This window comes from Furipterus horrens, unplaced genomic scaffold (genome assembly GCF_987537825.1).
Source record: "Furipterus horrens unplaced genomic scaffold, mFurHor1.1.pri manual_scaffold_13, whole genome shotgun sequence".
NCBI classification, from domain to species: Eukaryota; Metazoa; Chordata; class Mammalia; order Chiroptera; family Furipteridae; genus Furipterus; species Furipterus horrens.
In genome coordinates, this window is record NW_028327183.1 from 37,127,271 (window position 1) to 37,143,848 (window position 16,578).

The 16,578-nt window shown below is 38.1% G+C and overlaps 1 protein-coding gene across 5 annotated transcripts in view; it reads left to right on the plus strand.

Annotated features, from left to right (window-relative positions):
• ZNF382 (zinc finger protein 382) overlaps positions 1 to 16,578 on the plus strand; it is a 31,888-nt gene that overhangs the window by 2,689 nt on the left and 12,621 nt on the right. For 2 of the 5 annotated variants that reach the window (XM_090260675.1, XM_090260676.1), the window contains exons 2-4: positions 36 to 108; positions 2,806 to 2,932; positions 5,457 to 5,552. In XM_090260675.1, coding sequence (XP_090116801.1) covers positions 100 to 108; positions 2,806 to 2,932; positions 5,457 to 5,552 — 232 coding nt within the window. In that variant the 5' untranslated portion in view covers positions 36 to 99. Of the gene's footprint in view, positions 1 to 35; positions 109 to 2,780; positions 2,933 to 5,456; positions 5,553 to 16,578 lie in introns of those variants that run through there. The other 3 variants (XM_090260674.1, XM_090260673.1, XM_090260672.1) reach the window with 3 other exon arrangements.

The window sequence follows — 16,578 nt, forward strand, 5'->3', positions numbered from 1 at the left end:
TGGTTTCTTGTATCTTCCCATCTCTGCCTTCCAAGGACTCTTCCCTTTTCAAAAGAAGAGGTCAAAAGAGAAAGTTCATCTCTTGCAAATCTCACAGCTATGCCTCAGGTAAGATGATGTTTCCTCTCCTCTGAAATAACTTGTTTTCAGGTGAAATGAACATGTATATCCCTATCCTTAAATTTCCTGGATGTTGAGATTTGCTTCCATGAAACTAGTCTGTAGTAGGGCCCAGATTGGGTGAGGCAAGCAAGTGACCTAGGTGCAAAATTTAAGTAGTACTTTTAGAGCGGTGCATCCCTAAATTTTGCACCTTGGTGCCTTGCCTGCCTCACCCTACTTGCAGCCCTGTTCCCAATTTCTCTTATTCCAACTAGAAAAATTTAAACCTTCCCCAAGTGTATCTTCTAGTTGTAGCTAATGTTCACATATAGAGTGCGTATATCGTCATCATTTCCTTTCTGTCATCTCAAAAAAGTACTGCTGGAACAGAAATGTATTATCTTGATTTAAATGGGAATATGTTACTTGAATGAATCTAGTCTAGACACTGATTTGAGATCTTAGTTGTAAGGAGTAAAGGTGCAGACATGGAAAAACCTTGATTATCCCCACTGACCTAAGTTATTATGGTAAGGTGTCCTGTTTTGTGAGGTTTTCAGGATAGGGATTTACTTGCAAGCTTGTCAGAAAACTGAGATTTTGCATTTCCCCTTTCTGATCCTCCTGTTTTATCTATGTCTGCCAGCAATTTCTAAAAACTGGCCTGCCAGTGAAAACCTTTCCAGTGTTCCAGTACTATTATAATTTTATTTTTAGTTTCTTCTAATTTTGGGTTCAAGAGAAGGAAATGCATAAGCTAATCTACCCTTGAAATATTCTACCCTTGAGTCAAAGGTGGAACATTGTCCTATTTTCATATTTTTCTTTCAAAAAATTTATCTTCATCAATCAATCTAAAATATTGGTTTTCCAAAGATGCTAATTGATTCTCTTCTCTCCACTGTCTCTTTTTCTCTATTCACAATCAGATTCACTCTAAAGGTTATACTGATCTGATTCTAGTGACTCTCAAATACTTCTCTCCATTCTAGACCTCTATCCAGAGTGTCATAACAATATATCCAACCTCCAAAAGCTATCACCACCTATTCCATGGTCACTTCAAATACATTTCTAAGTCTTACCTCATTACCTCCATTAGAACAGTTTATACTTTCTTCTGTTTCCCATTTTCATTTCCTAGTTCCAGCACCTACCCAATTGCTTACGCAGATAACTAAAGAGCTATGCCTCTCTTTTCCCCTATAACCAATTTATGATCAATTCTGGTACAACTCATCATAGCAACTGGTAGTCCCCTGTCTAGACCACTAATGCCACCAAATCTAAGAGACATCTCTAACAGCGGTTGCTTAATTGTTTTTCTCACCTAACACATCTAAAGCCTTCTGTAGTCAAGAGTATTGCCTCTAGCCCTGACCTGTGTGGCTCAGTTGGTTGGGCATCACCCACAAAACAAAATGTTGTGGGTTCTATTGCTGTTCGGGGCACATGCCTAGGTTGTGGGTTTGGTCTCTGGTACAGGCATGTGGGAGAGGCAATTGATTGCTGCTTTTCTCTCACATTCATGTTTCTCTCCCTCTCTTTCTCCCACCTTTCCCCTCTCTCTAAAATTAAACATTAAAATCTTTAAAAAAGTATTGCCTCTAAAATATAAAATTCATCACATAACATATATGTTGACTTACTATTTCTTCATATTCTTTTTACTTTATAAAGCAGCAGACCCAAAGTGGAGTTTGTATTACAGTAGAATGTACAAGACAGTATATTGAAAGGGAGGAAAATACTAGTTTACATTCAGGGGCAGTAGTCATTAACAATGTGGATGACCATTAATGCCTACTAATGATTTATAAATAAGTACTAATCTGTTTGATGTGTGCTCAGTAAATTTTTAAGACCATTGCTCTATAGGAAAAAATTTATTATTATTCCATAAATATACTCACTGCCTAATTTCATATACCTTTTTCTTCATAGAGCTCAAAGACTTTCTTAGGAAGATTTTATTTATTTATTTTTAGAGGGAGGTGAAGGGAGTGAAAAAAGGAGGAAAGAAACATCTAAAAGTTGCTTCTCACATGCATCTGGACCGGGGACCAAACCTGCAACCTAGGCATGTGCCCTGACAGGGAATTGAACCTAGTGACCCTTCACTTTGTGGAATGATGCCCAACCAACTGAGCCACACTGGTCAGGGCTCAAAGACTTTATTAACTAACTGTGTCTTTTGGTACTTCCTGAATTTACTAACTGGTTTTTCTCTCCCCATGAATTTTAAAAGCTGATGCCCTGTATTCCTACAAAACAAGTTCATTGTGAATTCAAAAATTTTATGTCTTCGGTGAAGCCTTGGAATACAATATAAAATTTTTCTTCATTTTGTAGCACTTTCCCTTGTACATATTTATGTCCTTGCATATATGATATCTATTGAGTGTATGTATTTACATGCAATGCTGCTCTTTTAGCCTGCAACTTCTTATTACTGTGATTGGAGTTATATTCATTTTGGTCCACCAGGCAACCAGTCACATTCAAGGCAAATAGTATGTTCTCATATATTTTTAGCATGAGATAGGTAAATACAGATGAATGTATTTTCAGAGAGAATGTCTGCAATATAAAACAAAATAAGAAAACTAGTCTGACCACTGAACATGATCAAAACTAGATCTCCAATATCTAGTTTTCACTAGTTCCAATCACTTTAGGATGAACTAGAGTATGCCCTTACAGGGATCAGTGTCTTTCAAGGATGTGACTGTGGACTTCACCCAGGAGGAATGGCAGCAGCTGGACACTGATCAGAAGGCCCTGTACAGGGATGTCATGTTGGAAAACTATTGCCACCTCATCTTTGTGGGTAAGGAAAACTCCTTTAATCTTTTAGTGTCAGCATCTGCTTTCAAGAGTCTCTGAAACTTAATGGGACTTTGAATTTGAAGGAACAGAGGTGGTGAATCTTTTTTTTTTTTTAAGTATATTTTATTGATTATGTTGTTACAGTAGTCCCAATTTCTTTTCCTTTACTCCCCTCTGCCCAGTACTCCTCTTCCCTCCACAGTCGCCCCTCCCCTTTAGTTCATGTCCATGGGTCGTGCATATAAGTTCTTTGGCTTCACCCTTTCCTATATTATTCTTAACTTCCCCCTGTCTATTTTGTACTAACCAGTTATGCTTCTTAATCCCTGCACCATTTCCCCATTTTCCCCCCTTCCCCCACCCAGCTGATAACCCTCCAAATGATCCCTATACCTATGATTCTGTTCCTATTCTGGGTTGCTTAGTTGGATTTTGTTTTTATTTTTTAGATTCAGTGTTGATAGTTGTGAAAGTCCCTTTAACATTTCATATAATAATGGCTTGGTGATAATGAGCTCTTTTAGCTTTACCTTGTCTGGGAACCACTTCATCTGCCCTTCCATTCGAAATGATAGTTTTGCTGTATAGAGTAATCTTGGTTATAGGTCCTTGCTTTTCATCACATTGAATACTTCTTGCCAGTCCCTTCTTGCCCGCAGAGTTTTTTTTGAGAAATCAGCTGATTGTCTTATAGGCACCCCTTTGTAAGTAACTCTCTGCTTTTCTCTTGCTGCTTTTAAGATTCTCTCTTTATCTTGAAGCTTTGGCATTTTAATGATGATGTGTCTTGGTGTGGTCCTCTTTGGGTCTAGCTTGTTTGGGACTCTGTGCTTTCTGGACTTGTATGTCTATTTTCTTCGCCAAATTTGGGGAGTTTTTCTTCATTATTTTTTCTCATAAGCTTTCAATTTCTTGCTTTTCGTCTTCTCCTCTGGCACCGCTATGATTCAGATGTTGGCACGTTTAAAGTTGTCCCAGATGTTCCTAAGCCTCTCCTCATTTTTTTTCAATTCTTGTTTTCTCATTCTGTACTGGTTGACTGTTTTTCTTCCTTATGTTCCAAATCATTGATCTGAACCCCAGTTTCCTTTCCTTCACCACTGGTTTTGTGTGGATTTTCCTTCGTTTCAGTTAGCGTAGCCTTCACTTCTTCTCTTATGCGTTTGCCATACCAAGCATATCTATCAAGCCTGTGAGCATCTTTATCACCAGTGTTTTGAATTCTGCATCTGTTAGGTTGGCTATCTCCTCATTGCTTAGTTCTCCCACTGGAACCTTGATCCATTCCCTCTTCTCTGTCTCCTCATCTTGACAGGCTCCTGTGTTTGTTTGCCTATGTGTCTTAGGTAACGCTGTTGCTCCTGTTACATTGTCAGGGGCGGACAGAGCCTTAGGTATTCATCAGTACAGGGTGACCTGTTTCACCACATTGTGGCGCTGTATGGATGAGTATTTCTTCTTTATATCTTTGTTGGACTTCTATGCAGCTTGATTTTCTGGAACTTCTTTTTGTCTCTAGTTTTGAGGTAGTTGTATTCCTTCTTAGTTGTGGAGGGAGACCCAGCACATCTGTCTAGGCCTTCATCTTGGCTGGAAGTCCATGAATCTCTTTGTTAGCAGAAACTAGGGCTGTGTTCTCACTTGCCTAGTGCAACGTATTAACTTTGGTAAGATACCAAATATAGCTGCCTTGAAGCTATATCTTTCTCTTCCTTTAATGATTTTGAAGCTTAAGGAGATTAGATTAGCCTCATTTTTAAAAAATAAATTATTGAATTTATTGAGGTGACATTGATTAATAAAATTATATAGGTTTCAGGTATACAATTCTATAATACACCATCTATATATTGTATTGTTTGTTCACCACCCCAAGTTAAGTCTCCTTCCATCACAATTTATCTCCCCTTTACCTTCTACTGCCCCCTACTTCCCTTTCCCTCTTGCAGTCACCATATTGTTGTCTATGTCTATGAGTTTTATTCTTTGCTTAATCCCTTCACCTTTTTCACTCAGCCAGCACCCCCCATTCCCTCTGACAGCTGTCAGTCTGTTCTCTGTATCTATGAGTTTATTTCTACTTCATTAGTTTATTTTGTTCATTAGATTCCACATATAAGTGAAATCATATGGCACTTGTCTTTTTCAGACTTTCTTATTTCACTTAACGTAATCCTCTCCAGGTCTTTCCTTCTTACCTATTCCATTATGTAAATGTACCACAACTTTTTTATCTACTCATATACTGATGGGCACTTGGGCTGCTTCCAAGTCTTGGCTTTTGTAAATAGTGCTGTAATGAACATAGAGGTGCACATATTCTTTCAAATTAGTGTTTCCAATTTCTTTGGATAAATTTCCAGTTGTGGAATTGCTGGGTCATAAGGTAGGAATCATGCTACCTGATATCAAACTATACTACAAGGCTATAGTAATCAAAACAGAATGGCACCAACATAAAAACAGACAAATCAATGGACCAGAATAGAGAATCCAGAAATAAGTCTAATTTTTTTTATCTTTAGGGTTTCACATGACTAAGCCTGATATGATTCGCAAGTTGGAAGAAGGAGAAGAACTATGGACAACAGAGAGAATTTTTTCAAGTCAGAGCTATTTAGGTGAGTCTGTACAAATAAAGATCAGTTAACTCAGGTAGCTGATACCTTTGAATGTTTTCAGGGATATATATGTTTTTTAATTGTGGTAAAGTACATATAACATAAAATTTACTATCTTAACCATTTTAAGCATATAGTTCAGTGGCATTAACTACATTTATATGTTTTGTGCAACTATTATCACCATCCATCTCTAGAACACCTTATATTTAAGTACTGAAATTCTGTACTCATTAAACAATAACTCCCACCACCCTCTCCCCTTTGTCTTTTGCAGTCACCATTCTACTTTCTGTCTCTGTGAATCTGATTACTTATAGGTACCTCATATAAGTGGAATCATATGTTATTTGTCCATTTTGTGACTGGCTTATTTAACTTAACATAAGGTCCTCAAAGTTCACCCATGTTGTAGTATGTATTTCCTTCCTTTTTAAAACTGAATTATATTCCATTGTATGTATATACAACATTTAGCTTATCCATTCATTTGTCAGTGCACACTTGGGTAGCTTTCACCTTTTGGCTTCTGTAAATAATGGTGCTGTGAACTTGGCTATACAAATATCATCACTGTTTTTAGTTCTTTTGGATATATAACCAGAAATAGAATTGCTAGATCATACAGTAATTCTGTTTAATTTTTTAACTGCCATATTGTTTTATATAGTGGCTGCACTATTGAACATTCCCAGTAGCAATGTATAAGGGTTCCAGTTTCTCCACGTCCTCACCAACACTTGTTATTCTCTGGTGTTTTTGATAGTAGCTATCTTATCAAAGGCCTGAGATCTTTGAAGAGGAGCTTATACATGACTGACTTCCATACTTCTAAAATCTAATAATTTAGTTTCAATATTATTCCCCATGTAAGTCCTTTTTTGTTGCCTTATGTTTATAGATATATTTGCTGCTATTACCTTACCAAGAATCCAGCCAGTGCATGTTTTGTAGGTATAATGTACATAGAGGTCTTAAGTGTGAAGTTCTTTGAGTTCCAGAAATATGAAGCCATGTACCTCCCACCCAAGTCAAGATAAAGGACACTTCCATTAACTATTAAGTTCTGTCAACCTTTTCCAAGTCAGGCCCTCCCACTACAACAATCACAGTTGTGATTTCTATGAACATCGATTAGTTTTGACTATTCTAGGTCTTTTTCATGTCTACTTTCTTTCACTCAGCTTTATGTCTGAGAGATTCATACATGTTTTTATATATATAAGTAGTTTATTTTAATAACAGAATAGTATTCAATTATATGAATACACCAGTTATTTCCTCTTCTGTTGATAGACATTTAAAATATTCCAGTTTGAGACAATTATGAATAAAGTTACTGTGAACATTTTCTCATGTCTTTTTATGGACATGCTTATACTTGCCCTCAGTAGAAACCTAGCAGTTGGTAATGTTCATTAAAAAGGCAGGTATATAGTTGACTTTTTAAGAAACCACTGTTTTGTTCTGTTTTTAATTTTATTTTTTGATTTTTCAATTACAGTTGACCCATTTTTCCCCCATTGCTCCCCCCAGCCCACCCCTTCTCCCACAATCATATCCCTCCCCATTGTCCATGTCTTTGAGTCCTCCATACACATTCCTTGACTAAACCCGTCCCTCACTTATCCCTCTTCTCTCCCTCCCCGCTCCCCTCTATTAACTGTTATTCTACTCCTTGTCCTATTAGGTTCGTTTGTTTATGTTGTTCTTTAGTTTCCTGTATTAGGTGATATCAAATGGTATTTTTTTTCTTTGCCTGGCTTATTTCACTAAACATAATTCTCTCTAGGTCCATCGATATTGTCACAAATGGCAGGAGTTCCTTCTTTCTCTCTGCTACATAGTATTCCATTGTGTAAATGTACCACTGTTTTTTGATCCACTCATCTACAGATGGGCACTTAGGCTGTTTCCAGCACTTAGCTATTGTAAACAGTGCTTCTATGAACATAGGGGTGCATAAGTTCTTTTGAATAAGGGTTTTAGGATTTCTCGGGTATAATCCTAGCAGTGGAATCGCTAGTTCAAAAGCAGTTCCATTTTTAGTTTTTTGAGGTAATTCCATACTGTTTTGCATAGTGGCTGCACCAGTCTGCATTCCCACCAACAGTGCAGTAGGGTTCCCATTTCTCCACATCCTCATCAGCACTTGTTTGTTGATTTGTTGATGATGGCCATTCTGACTGGTGTAAAGAGGTATCTTATTGTGGTTTTTATTTGCATCTCTCTGATGGCTAATGATGTTGAGCATTTTTTCATGTGTCTATGGACTTTCTGTATGTCCTCTTTGGAGAAGTGTTTGTTCAGTTACTTTGCCCATTTTTTAATTGGGTTGTTTGTTTTCTTGATGTTGAATCATATAAGCTCTTAATATATTTTGGAGATCAGTTCCCTGTCTGAGATATCATTGGCAAATATGTTTTCCCATATGGTTGGTTTCCTTTTCATCTTGCTGCTGTTTTCTTTTGCTAAGCAGAAACTCTTTAGTTTGATGTAGTCCCAAGTGTTTATTTTTTCCTTTATTTCTCTTGCCTTGGGAGATGTATCTGTGAAAATATTGTTACGTGGGATATCTGAAATTTTCCTGCCTATGTTTTCCTCTAGGACTTCCATGGTGTCACGGCTTACATTTAAGTCTTTGATCCATATTGAGTTTATTCTCATGTGTGGTGTAAGTTGGTGGTCTAGGTTCATTTTTTTGTACATCCCTGTCCAGTTCTCTCAGAACCATTTGTTAAAGAGGCTCTTCTCACTTCATTTTATGTTCCTTCCTCCTTTATCAAAGATTAGTTGACCGTATAATTCTGGATTTATTTCTGTACTCTCTATTCTGTTCTGTTGATCTATATGTCTGTTCTTATGCCAGTACCAGACTGTTTTCATCACAGTGGCTTTGTAGTATTGTTTCATGTCTGGTATTGTGATTCCTCCTGCTGTGTTCTTCTGTCTCAAGATTGCTGTGGCTATTCGGGGTCTTTTTTGGTTCCATATGAATTTTTGGAGTATTTGTTCTAGGTCTGTGAAATATGTCATTGGTATTTTAATAAGTATTGCATTGAATCTATAAATTGCTTTGGGTAGTATGGACATTTTAATGATGTTGACTCTTCCCGTCCATGAACATGGTATACGCTTCCATTCATTTGTATCTTCCTTAATTTCTTTCTTCAGTGTTGTATAGTTTTCTGAGTACAGGTCCTTTACCTCCTTGGTTAAGTTTATTCCTAGGTACTTTATTTTTCTTGTTGCTGTAGTAAGTGGTATTTTCTTTTTTGTCTCTGTCTCTGATATTTTATTGTTGATGTACAGAAATGCCTTTGATTTCTGAATATTGACTTTGTACCCTACTATTTTGCCAAATTCACTTATTAGGTTGAGTATTTTTTTCATGGAGTCTATAGTGTTTTCTATGTACACTATCATGTCATCTGCAAATAATGACAGTTTTACTGCCTCTTTTCCAATTTGGATATCTTTTATTACACTTTCTTGTCTGATTGCTGTGGCTAGAACTTCCAAGAATATGATGAATAGGAATGGAGAGAGTGGACATCCTTGTCTTGCTCCTGATCTTAGGGGGAATGCTTTCAGTTTTTGCCCATTGAGTATGATGTTGGCTTCAGGTTTTGTATATGGCCTTTATTATGTTGAGGTATGCTTTCTCTATTCCCATTTTGCTGAGTGTTTTCATCATATGTGGGTGTCATACTTTATCAAATGCTTTTTCAACATCTATTGATATGATCATGTGGTTTTTCTCTTTCATTTTGTTTCTGTGATGTTATATGTTTATTGATTTGCAAACATTAAACCATCCTTGCATCTCTGGGATGAATCCCACTTGATCATGATGTATGATCTTTTTCATGTATTGCTAGATCCTGTTTGCCAATATTTTGCTGAGAATTTTAGCATCTATGTTCGTCAGTGATATTGGCCTGTAGTTTTCTTTCTTTGTTGTGTCTTGACCTGGTTTTGGAATTAGGGTAATACTGGTTTCATAGAAGAAGTTTGAGATTTTTCACTCTTTTTGGATTTTTTGGAATAGTTTGAGGAGGGTAGGAGTTAGTTCTTCCCTAAATGTTTTGTAAAATTCGCCTGTGAAGCCATCCGGTCCAAGGCTTTTGTGTGCCAGGAGATTTTTGATTACTGTTTCAATTTCCTTCTTTGTTATTGGTCTGTTGAGGCTTTCTACTTCTTCTTGATTTAGTTTTGGAAGCTTATATGTTTCTAGAAATTTGTCCATTTCTTCCATGTTGTCAAATTTCTTGCCATACTGTTGTTTGTTGTAATTTCTTATAATCCTTTGTATTTCTGTGGTATCAGTCGTGACTTCTCCTTTTTCGTTTCTGATTTTGTTTTTTGGGGTCTTCTCTCTTTTTTTCTTGATGAGCCTGGCTAGAAGCTTGTCGATTTCGTTTATTTTTTCAAAGAACCAGCTCCTAGTTTCTTTGATCTTTTGGATTGTTTGTTTGGTCTCTATGTCATTTAACTCTGCTCTCATCTTGATGATTGCCTTCCTTCTTCTTGCCCTAGGTTTTTTTTTTGTTGTTGTTGTTCTAGTTCTTGTAGCTTTAGGGTTAGATTTTTTATTTGAGATTCTCCTACCCTTTTAGATATGCCTGTATTGCTATGAACTTCCCTCTTAAGACTGCTTTTGCTGTGTCCCATAGATTTTGGGCTGTTGTGTGTTCATTATCATTTATTTCCAGGAACTTCTTGATTTCTTCTTTGATGTCATTGTTAACCCGTTCATTATTTAATAGCATGTTATTCATTCTCCATGAGTTTGAATGTTTTTAGTTTTTTCCTTGAGGTTGATTTTCAGTTTCAAGGCATTGTGATCTGAGAAGTTGCTTGATATAATTTCAGTTTTCTTGAATTTGTTGAGGCTTGTTTTGTGTCCTACCATGTGGTCTATCTTCGAGAGTGTTCCATGTGCACTTGAAAACAATGTCTATTTTGCTTCTTTGGGGTGAAAAGTTCTATATAGAGCAACTAAGTCCATTTGATCTAGAGTGTTGTTTAATGCCTGTATATCCTTGGTGTTTCTTTGCTTTGAAGATCTGTCTGTTGTTGATAATGGAGTGTTAAAGTCCCCTATCATGAGTGTTTTGCTGTCAATATCCTTCTTGAAGTCTTTAAAAAATTTCCTTACATATTTGGGTGCTCCTATGTAGAGTGCATATATGTTTACAAGGGTTATATCTTCTTGATGAATTTTTCCCTTAAGTATTATGAAATGTCCTTCTTTGTCTGTTTTTAAAGCCTTTTGCTGTGAAATCTTTTTTGTCCAATATCAGTATTGCTACCCCAGCCTTTTCTCATGTCCATTTGCTTGAATTATTTTTTTTTTCCATCCCTTCACTTTCAGTCCGTGTAGATTTTTTGTTCCAAGGTGTGTTTCTTGTAGACAGCATATATGTGGGTCGTGCTTTCTAATCCATTCAGCTACCCGATTTATTTTGATTGGTACATTTAATTCATTTACTTTTAAGGTTTTTATTGATAGGTACTTATTCATTGTAATTTTCCCCCTTTGGACTTGTTTTCTTCTCTGTCTCTTTCTGTTTCTTCATCTTCTTAAAGCAGACCCTTTAGCATCTCTTGCAATGCTGATTTGGTGGAGATGTATTCTTTTAGCCTTCTTTTGTCTTGGAAACTCCTTATTTCACCTTTCATTTTGAATGAGAGCCTTGCTGGGTAGAGTTGTCTTGGTTGTAGGCCTTTGTTTTCCATTGCTTTGAATACTTTTTGTCCTTCCCTTCTGGCTTGTAGTGTTTCTGTTGAGAAATCTAATGATAGCCTTATTGGAGCTCCCCTGTATGTTATTAGCTGTTTCTCTCTTGCTGCTTTTAAGATTCTCCCTTTGTCTTTCAATGTTGGCATTTTAATTATGATGTGTCTTGAAGTGGGCCTGTTGGGGTTCATCTTCATTGGGACCCTCTGTGCTTCCTCGACTTGCATGACTTTTTCTCATCAAGTTAGGGAAGTTTTCTGTCATTACTTTTTCAAACAGATTTTCTATCCCATGTTCCTTTTCTTCTCTTTCTGGTATTCCTATGATATGGATATTATTACATTTCATGTTGTCCTGCAGCTCTCTTAAAACCTCTTCATTCTTTTTCCGTCTTTTTTCATTATGTTGCACTGTCTGGGAATTTTTTTCTATGTTGTCCTCCTGCCCACTGATCCAATTATCTCCTTCCTCTGGCTTGCTTTTAATTCCTTCTACTGTGTTCTTTGATTCAGAAATTGTATTCTTCATTTCCTCCTGGCGCCTATTGATAGCTTCTATGTCCTTTTTCATGCTGGTGTAATTCTCAGTAAGTTCCTTTTAGTTACCCTGGAGTTCCTTGTAGTTTTTCTGGAGTTTTTTGTAGTTTTCTTTGAGCTCACTGAGCTCATTGAGCTTCCCTATAATCCATGTTTTGAATTCCATGTCTGATAGTGTGCTTTCCTCTGTTTCATTTAGCACTTCTTCTGGAGATTCCTCCTTTCCTTTCGATAGGGGTTTTTTCCCTGTCTCCCCATTTTTGTGACTCTTGTTAGTTGTTGCTGCTTCTTAGATTGATCTGCATTTCCTGGATATGTCCCTGGTGGTGTCAGATTGAGCACCAGTCTGGACCTAGGCAGCCTGTTGGAGACTACCAGAGATCTACTGCCTTTGTCTGTCTTTTTTATTTGTTAATCTGTTCAATCTGTGATCAGCCATCAGGCTTAAACACCAAGGGTGGGGCAGATTAATTCCTGCAGATGGGGCTTTTTCTTCCCCTCAGGCTGTTGCCACTTGGATGGAATTGTGTGCCTAAACTATGAAGAATGAGTCAGCACTGGGACCCAGTTAGCTGCTCCCTCAGTTCTCTCTCCAAAGCCACTGCCCCAAATTCTCCCCAAGCATCTCTAGTCCTCTCTGCCCTCCCTCTGCTTGAGCCCAGAGTAAGTGGGTGCCACAATATTTTTGTACATGATCCATTTAAGAGCTCTTTGTCTCCAGCTGTTTCTTTCAGGCTAGAAAAAACCCTGTGGCTTTTCACTTTTCATAGCTGGATGCTATTTTACTTTCCACTTTGTTGATGTAGGCTGGGAAGCCCTGCTGGGGGTTTAGACCCTGCCCTTCTCAGGGGGAACCCCCAGCTGCTGAGCTGTTTCTCACTTCCCTCAGCTGCCACCCATGGGAGCCTAGCTAGCCCTTTCATGTCTCCGCATTTCCTACCAGTCACATTATGATGAAGCAGCCTTTTCTTTCTTCCGTGATAATAAGACTTCTCTCCAGCTAGTGTTCACTTGATTATTCCTGATGATTTCTCCACAATTAAATTGTAATTCCGGATAGGTCCTAGGAGGAGGTCCATTTAGCTTCCACTTATTCCTCTGCCATCTTGGATACTTCTTATATATGTCTGTTTTTATGCCAGTACCATGCTATTTTTTTAATGTGTTTTATTGATTATAATATTACATTTGTGCCAATTTCCCTTCCCTCTGCTCCCCTCCACCCGGTGGCCCCCTCCCTCCAGTTGTCCCCCCCTTTTAGATCATGTCCATTAGTTGTGCATACAGTTCTTCTCAACCTCTCTCTGTCTATTCCATTCCCTCCTACCATGATCCTTAATTCCTATATCATCTCCCTCCCTCTCCCCATTCCCCCTCCCTGTTAACCTCCCCCCAATATGTTCCCCGTACCTATAGTTCTTTTTCCACTCTCGTTGCCTGTTTAGTTTGCCTTTGTTTCAATTCCCTAGCTTCTGTTGTTTCTTGTGATGCAGTTTTCATCTTAGATTTCATTGTCTTGATCCTCCTTTTTCTAAACCAGTCCCTTTAACATCTCATATAACAGTGGTTTGGATCTAATGAACTCTTTCAGTTTTATTTTGTCCTGGAAACACTTTCTCTGTCCTTCTATTCTGAATGACAATTTCGCTGGATAGAGTATTCGTGGTTGTAGGTTTTGGATTTTCATTACTTTGAATATTTCTTGCCAGTCCCTTCTTTCCTGCAGGGTCTCCCTTGAGAAGTCAGCTGATAGTCTAATTGGGGCCCCTTTGTACATGATTCTTTTCTTCTCTCTTGCTGCTTTTAAGATTCTCTCTTTATCTTTAATTTTTGACATTTTGATTATAATGTGTCTTGGAGTGGTTCTCCCTGGGTCCAGTTTTTTTGGAACTCTCTGTGCTTCCTGGACCTGTAAGTCTATTTCCTTCCCCAAGTCTGGGAAGTTCTCCTTTATTATATTTTCACTCAATTTTTCAAGTTCTAGTTCATCTTCCTCGCTCTCTGGCAAACCAATGATTCTTATGTTGGGCCTTTTATAGCTGTCCCAGAGGTTTCTGATCCTCTCATCGTTGCTTCCCATTTCCTCTCTCTGCATTGGTTGACTGCTTGTTCCTTCTCCATATTCCAGTTTGTTGAAATGAACTCTGGATTTTTTTTCCTCACCATCTGTCTCGTATGTGGTTTTGTTCCTTTCATTATGAGTGTTTTTCGCTTCTTTCTCATCTTTTTCCAGATCTTTTGTGAATTCTGTAAGCCACCTGATAACAATGGCCCAGAACTGAGCATCTGACAGGTTTCTTATCTGTTCATCTGTCAGGTTCTCCATCTGTTGCCTGGTGAGCTGCGCCACTGGGATTTCTATAGTTGTCTGCCTCATTTTGACAGATGCGTTTTGTTTTCTTGGGCCGGCTGTAGGGGGCAGTGGCTGTGTACTCGTAATGACCCAGCGACCGGTGCCGTTCGGCAACCTTTCTTGCTGTGCCGTGGTGCTTTGTCGTCACAATCCAGCGACCGGTGCCTGTCCGCGACCTATTTCGCAGCCCTGTGGCGCTTTCTTTGGGGGCGGGGGTCCAAGATGGATTCACACAGTTATTCCGCTAGGAGACCGGGATCCGTCCTCCCGCCCCCCTGGGCCTCACTGTTCAAGGCGATGTGGTGGCTGCTTTCCCCAGCGTTGGGGTCGCGAGCTGCCGGGGGTTCGACTGCAGCCGGGATTGTTCTCCCCGCCGCTGTCCCAGGTGCGACCGCAAACAGCGCCGCCCTCTTTTGCTCTTACCTGCCCAAAGGGCGCCGCTGGTTTATAACTTCATATGTTGGGCTTCCGTGTAGTTTTATTTTCTGGAATTTCTAGTTATCCTTTGTTTTGAAGTAGTTGTATTCCTCTCTAGTTGTAGAGGGAGACCTAGCGCGTCCGTCTAAGCCTCCATCTTGGCCGGAAGTCCCCATGCTATTTTTATTACCATGGCCTTGTAGTATAGTTTGATATCAGGTATTGTGATACCTCAAAGTTTGTTTACCTGTCTCAAGATTGCTTAGGCTACGTGTGTGTAGGTAAAACCCCATGAAATTATAAGACTTGTTCTAGGTAAAACATAATTATTATAGTGTTGTATAATAATTCCCCTAGCCTACTGCATGAGTGATCATTTTATTACTCTCCAGCCTGAGTGTAGAGAACTTGTTAATATATAGGACATTAAATAGACACCATAGAATGGCTAAACTTAATAAATGAGGCTAGATTTGCCATAAATTACAGACTTTGCAAGATTTGCCATAAAGGAGCTTAAACAAAAGCATTGAAAGGATAAGCCAATCTGAATATAATTGTTGTATGTCTGTTGGGTTCTTCAGGATGGAAAGGTTGAGATGGAGTTAGAAGTGTAATATATTTCTTAAAGGTGACATTTATGGAAGATAAAAGAATAAAGTAAGATTGAACATAGAAATCTATCAGACCATGGTACAGATCTGTTACCTGTGGAAGGAAAGAAAGATATCAACAGGGTTGGGCATGGAGAGCCAGAGACCATGCCAATCTGAGCAACTTAACCAAACTAACAACAGTCTGAAGCAAAGATTGTTCATCATAGGTATCCCATAGTAGCAGAAATGGCCTGTCACCTCAGTGTTCAGTCATTGGATGGGGATTCCCTGGGGAGACCCTAGTTTGGTTCAAAATTTGAATTGCATCCTGAAGATGCTAACAATTGGAGGCTATCAGCTAACTTCATTTCCTGCACGAGTGGCAAGTTCCTTTTTGAAGGGAGATCCTAGTGGTGCAACTCTATGGCTGCCACAGAATGCCAGAAAAAGACCAATACTCTTTATGAAAATACAACCATATCATAAACTCTACAATATTAAATTGATAATGTCTAATGTCCAATAAAAATTTAGTAAACATAAGAAGAAAGAAAATTATGACCCATAAACAGGATAAAAACTCATTGTCTATAAAAAATAACTAAGTCAATTAAAACTGACCTAAAAAAGATAGAGGTGGTGAAATTTGCAGATAAGGATTTTAAGAAAGCTATTATAAATGACCTCAATATCATCAAGATGTAAAGCAAAAATGAACATATCTTTTCAAGATAGCAACCACAGAAATAAAAAACCAAATGAGACAACTAAATATGACTAATATCTGAAAAAAACAAAAACACCCATCTATGTACTGTATATAAAAACACATATTAAATATAAAAACACAAGTAGGTGAAACATAAAATGATGAAAAAAATATGTATATACACATACCATGCTTTCTTATGGTTGTCCCATGAGAGAATGAGATCAATGTCCTTATTCACCCAAAATTTGGTTCAGATGTCAAGATGAAATGTAACATAATAAGTTCACTGGGGAGAGCAGGAAATATTCCCAAGCTGTTACTAAAATGGCTTGAGAGAGCAAGGAGAAGTATTTGCCTTTGGAGTTTATTGTGATTATGGGGTGGGCCAAGTGGAGGTTCTACATATGGGCGAGGGCTTACATGGTTTAAACTTTCTACCAGCACTAATAGGGCATGCAAGCTTTTTTATTGGCTTACTCAGGTCTGGGGCAAGAGGGAAGAATGAGGGGTGGGTTTAGGAAGCTGTCAGTAGGAAGATATCAAAAATGGAAGCAGACTTCTATTTATACATGCAAACACTAAGCAGAAGAAAATGGGAGTAGCTATACATCAAATTAGATTTCAGAACACAGAATTATCACAGTGATAATAAGGGACACTTCATCAGAA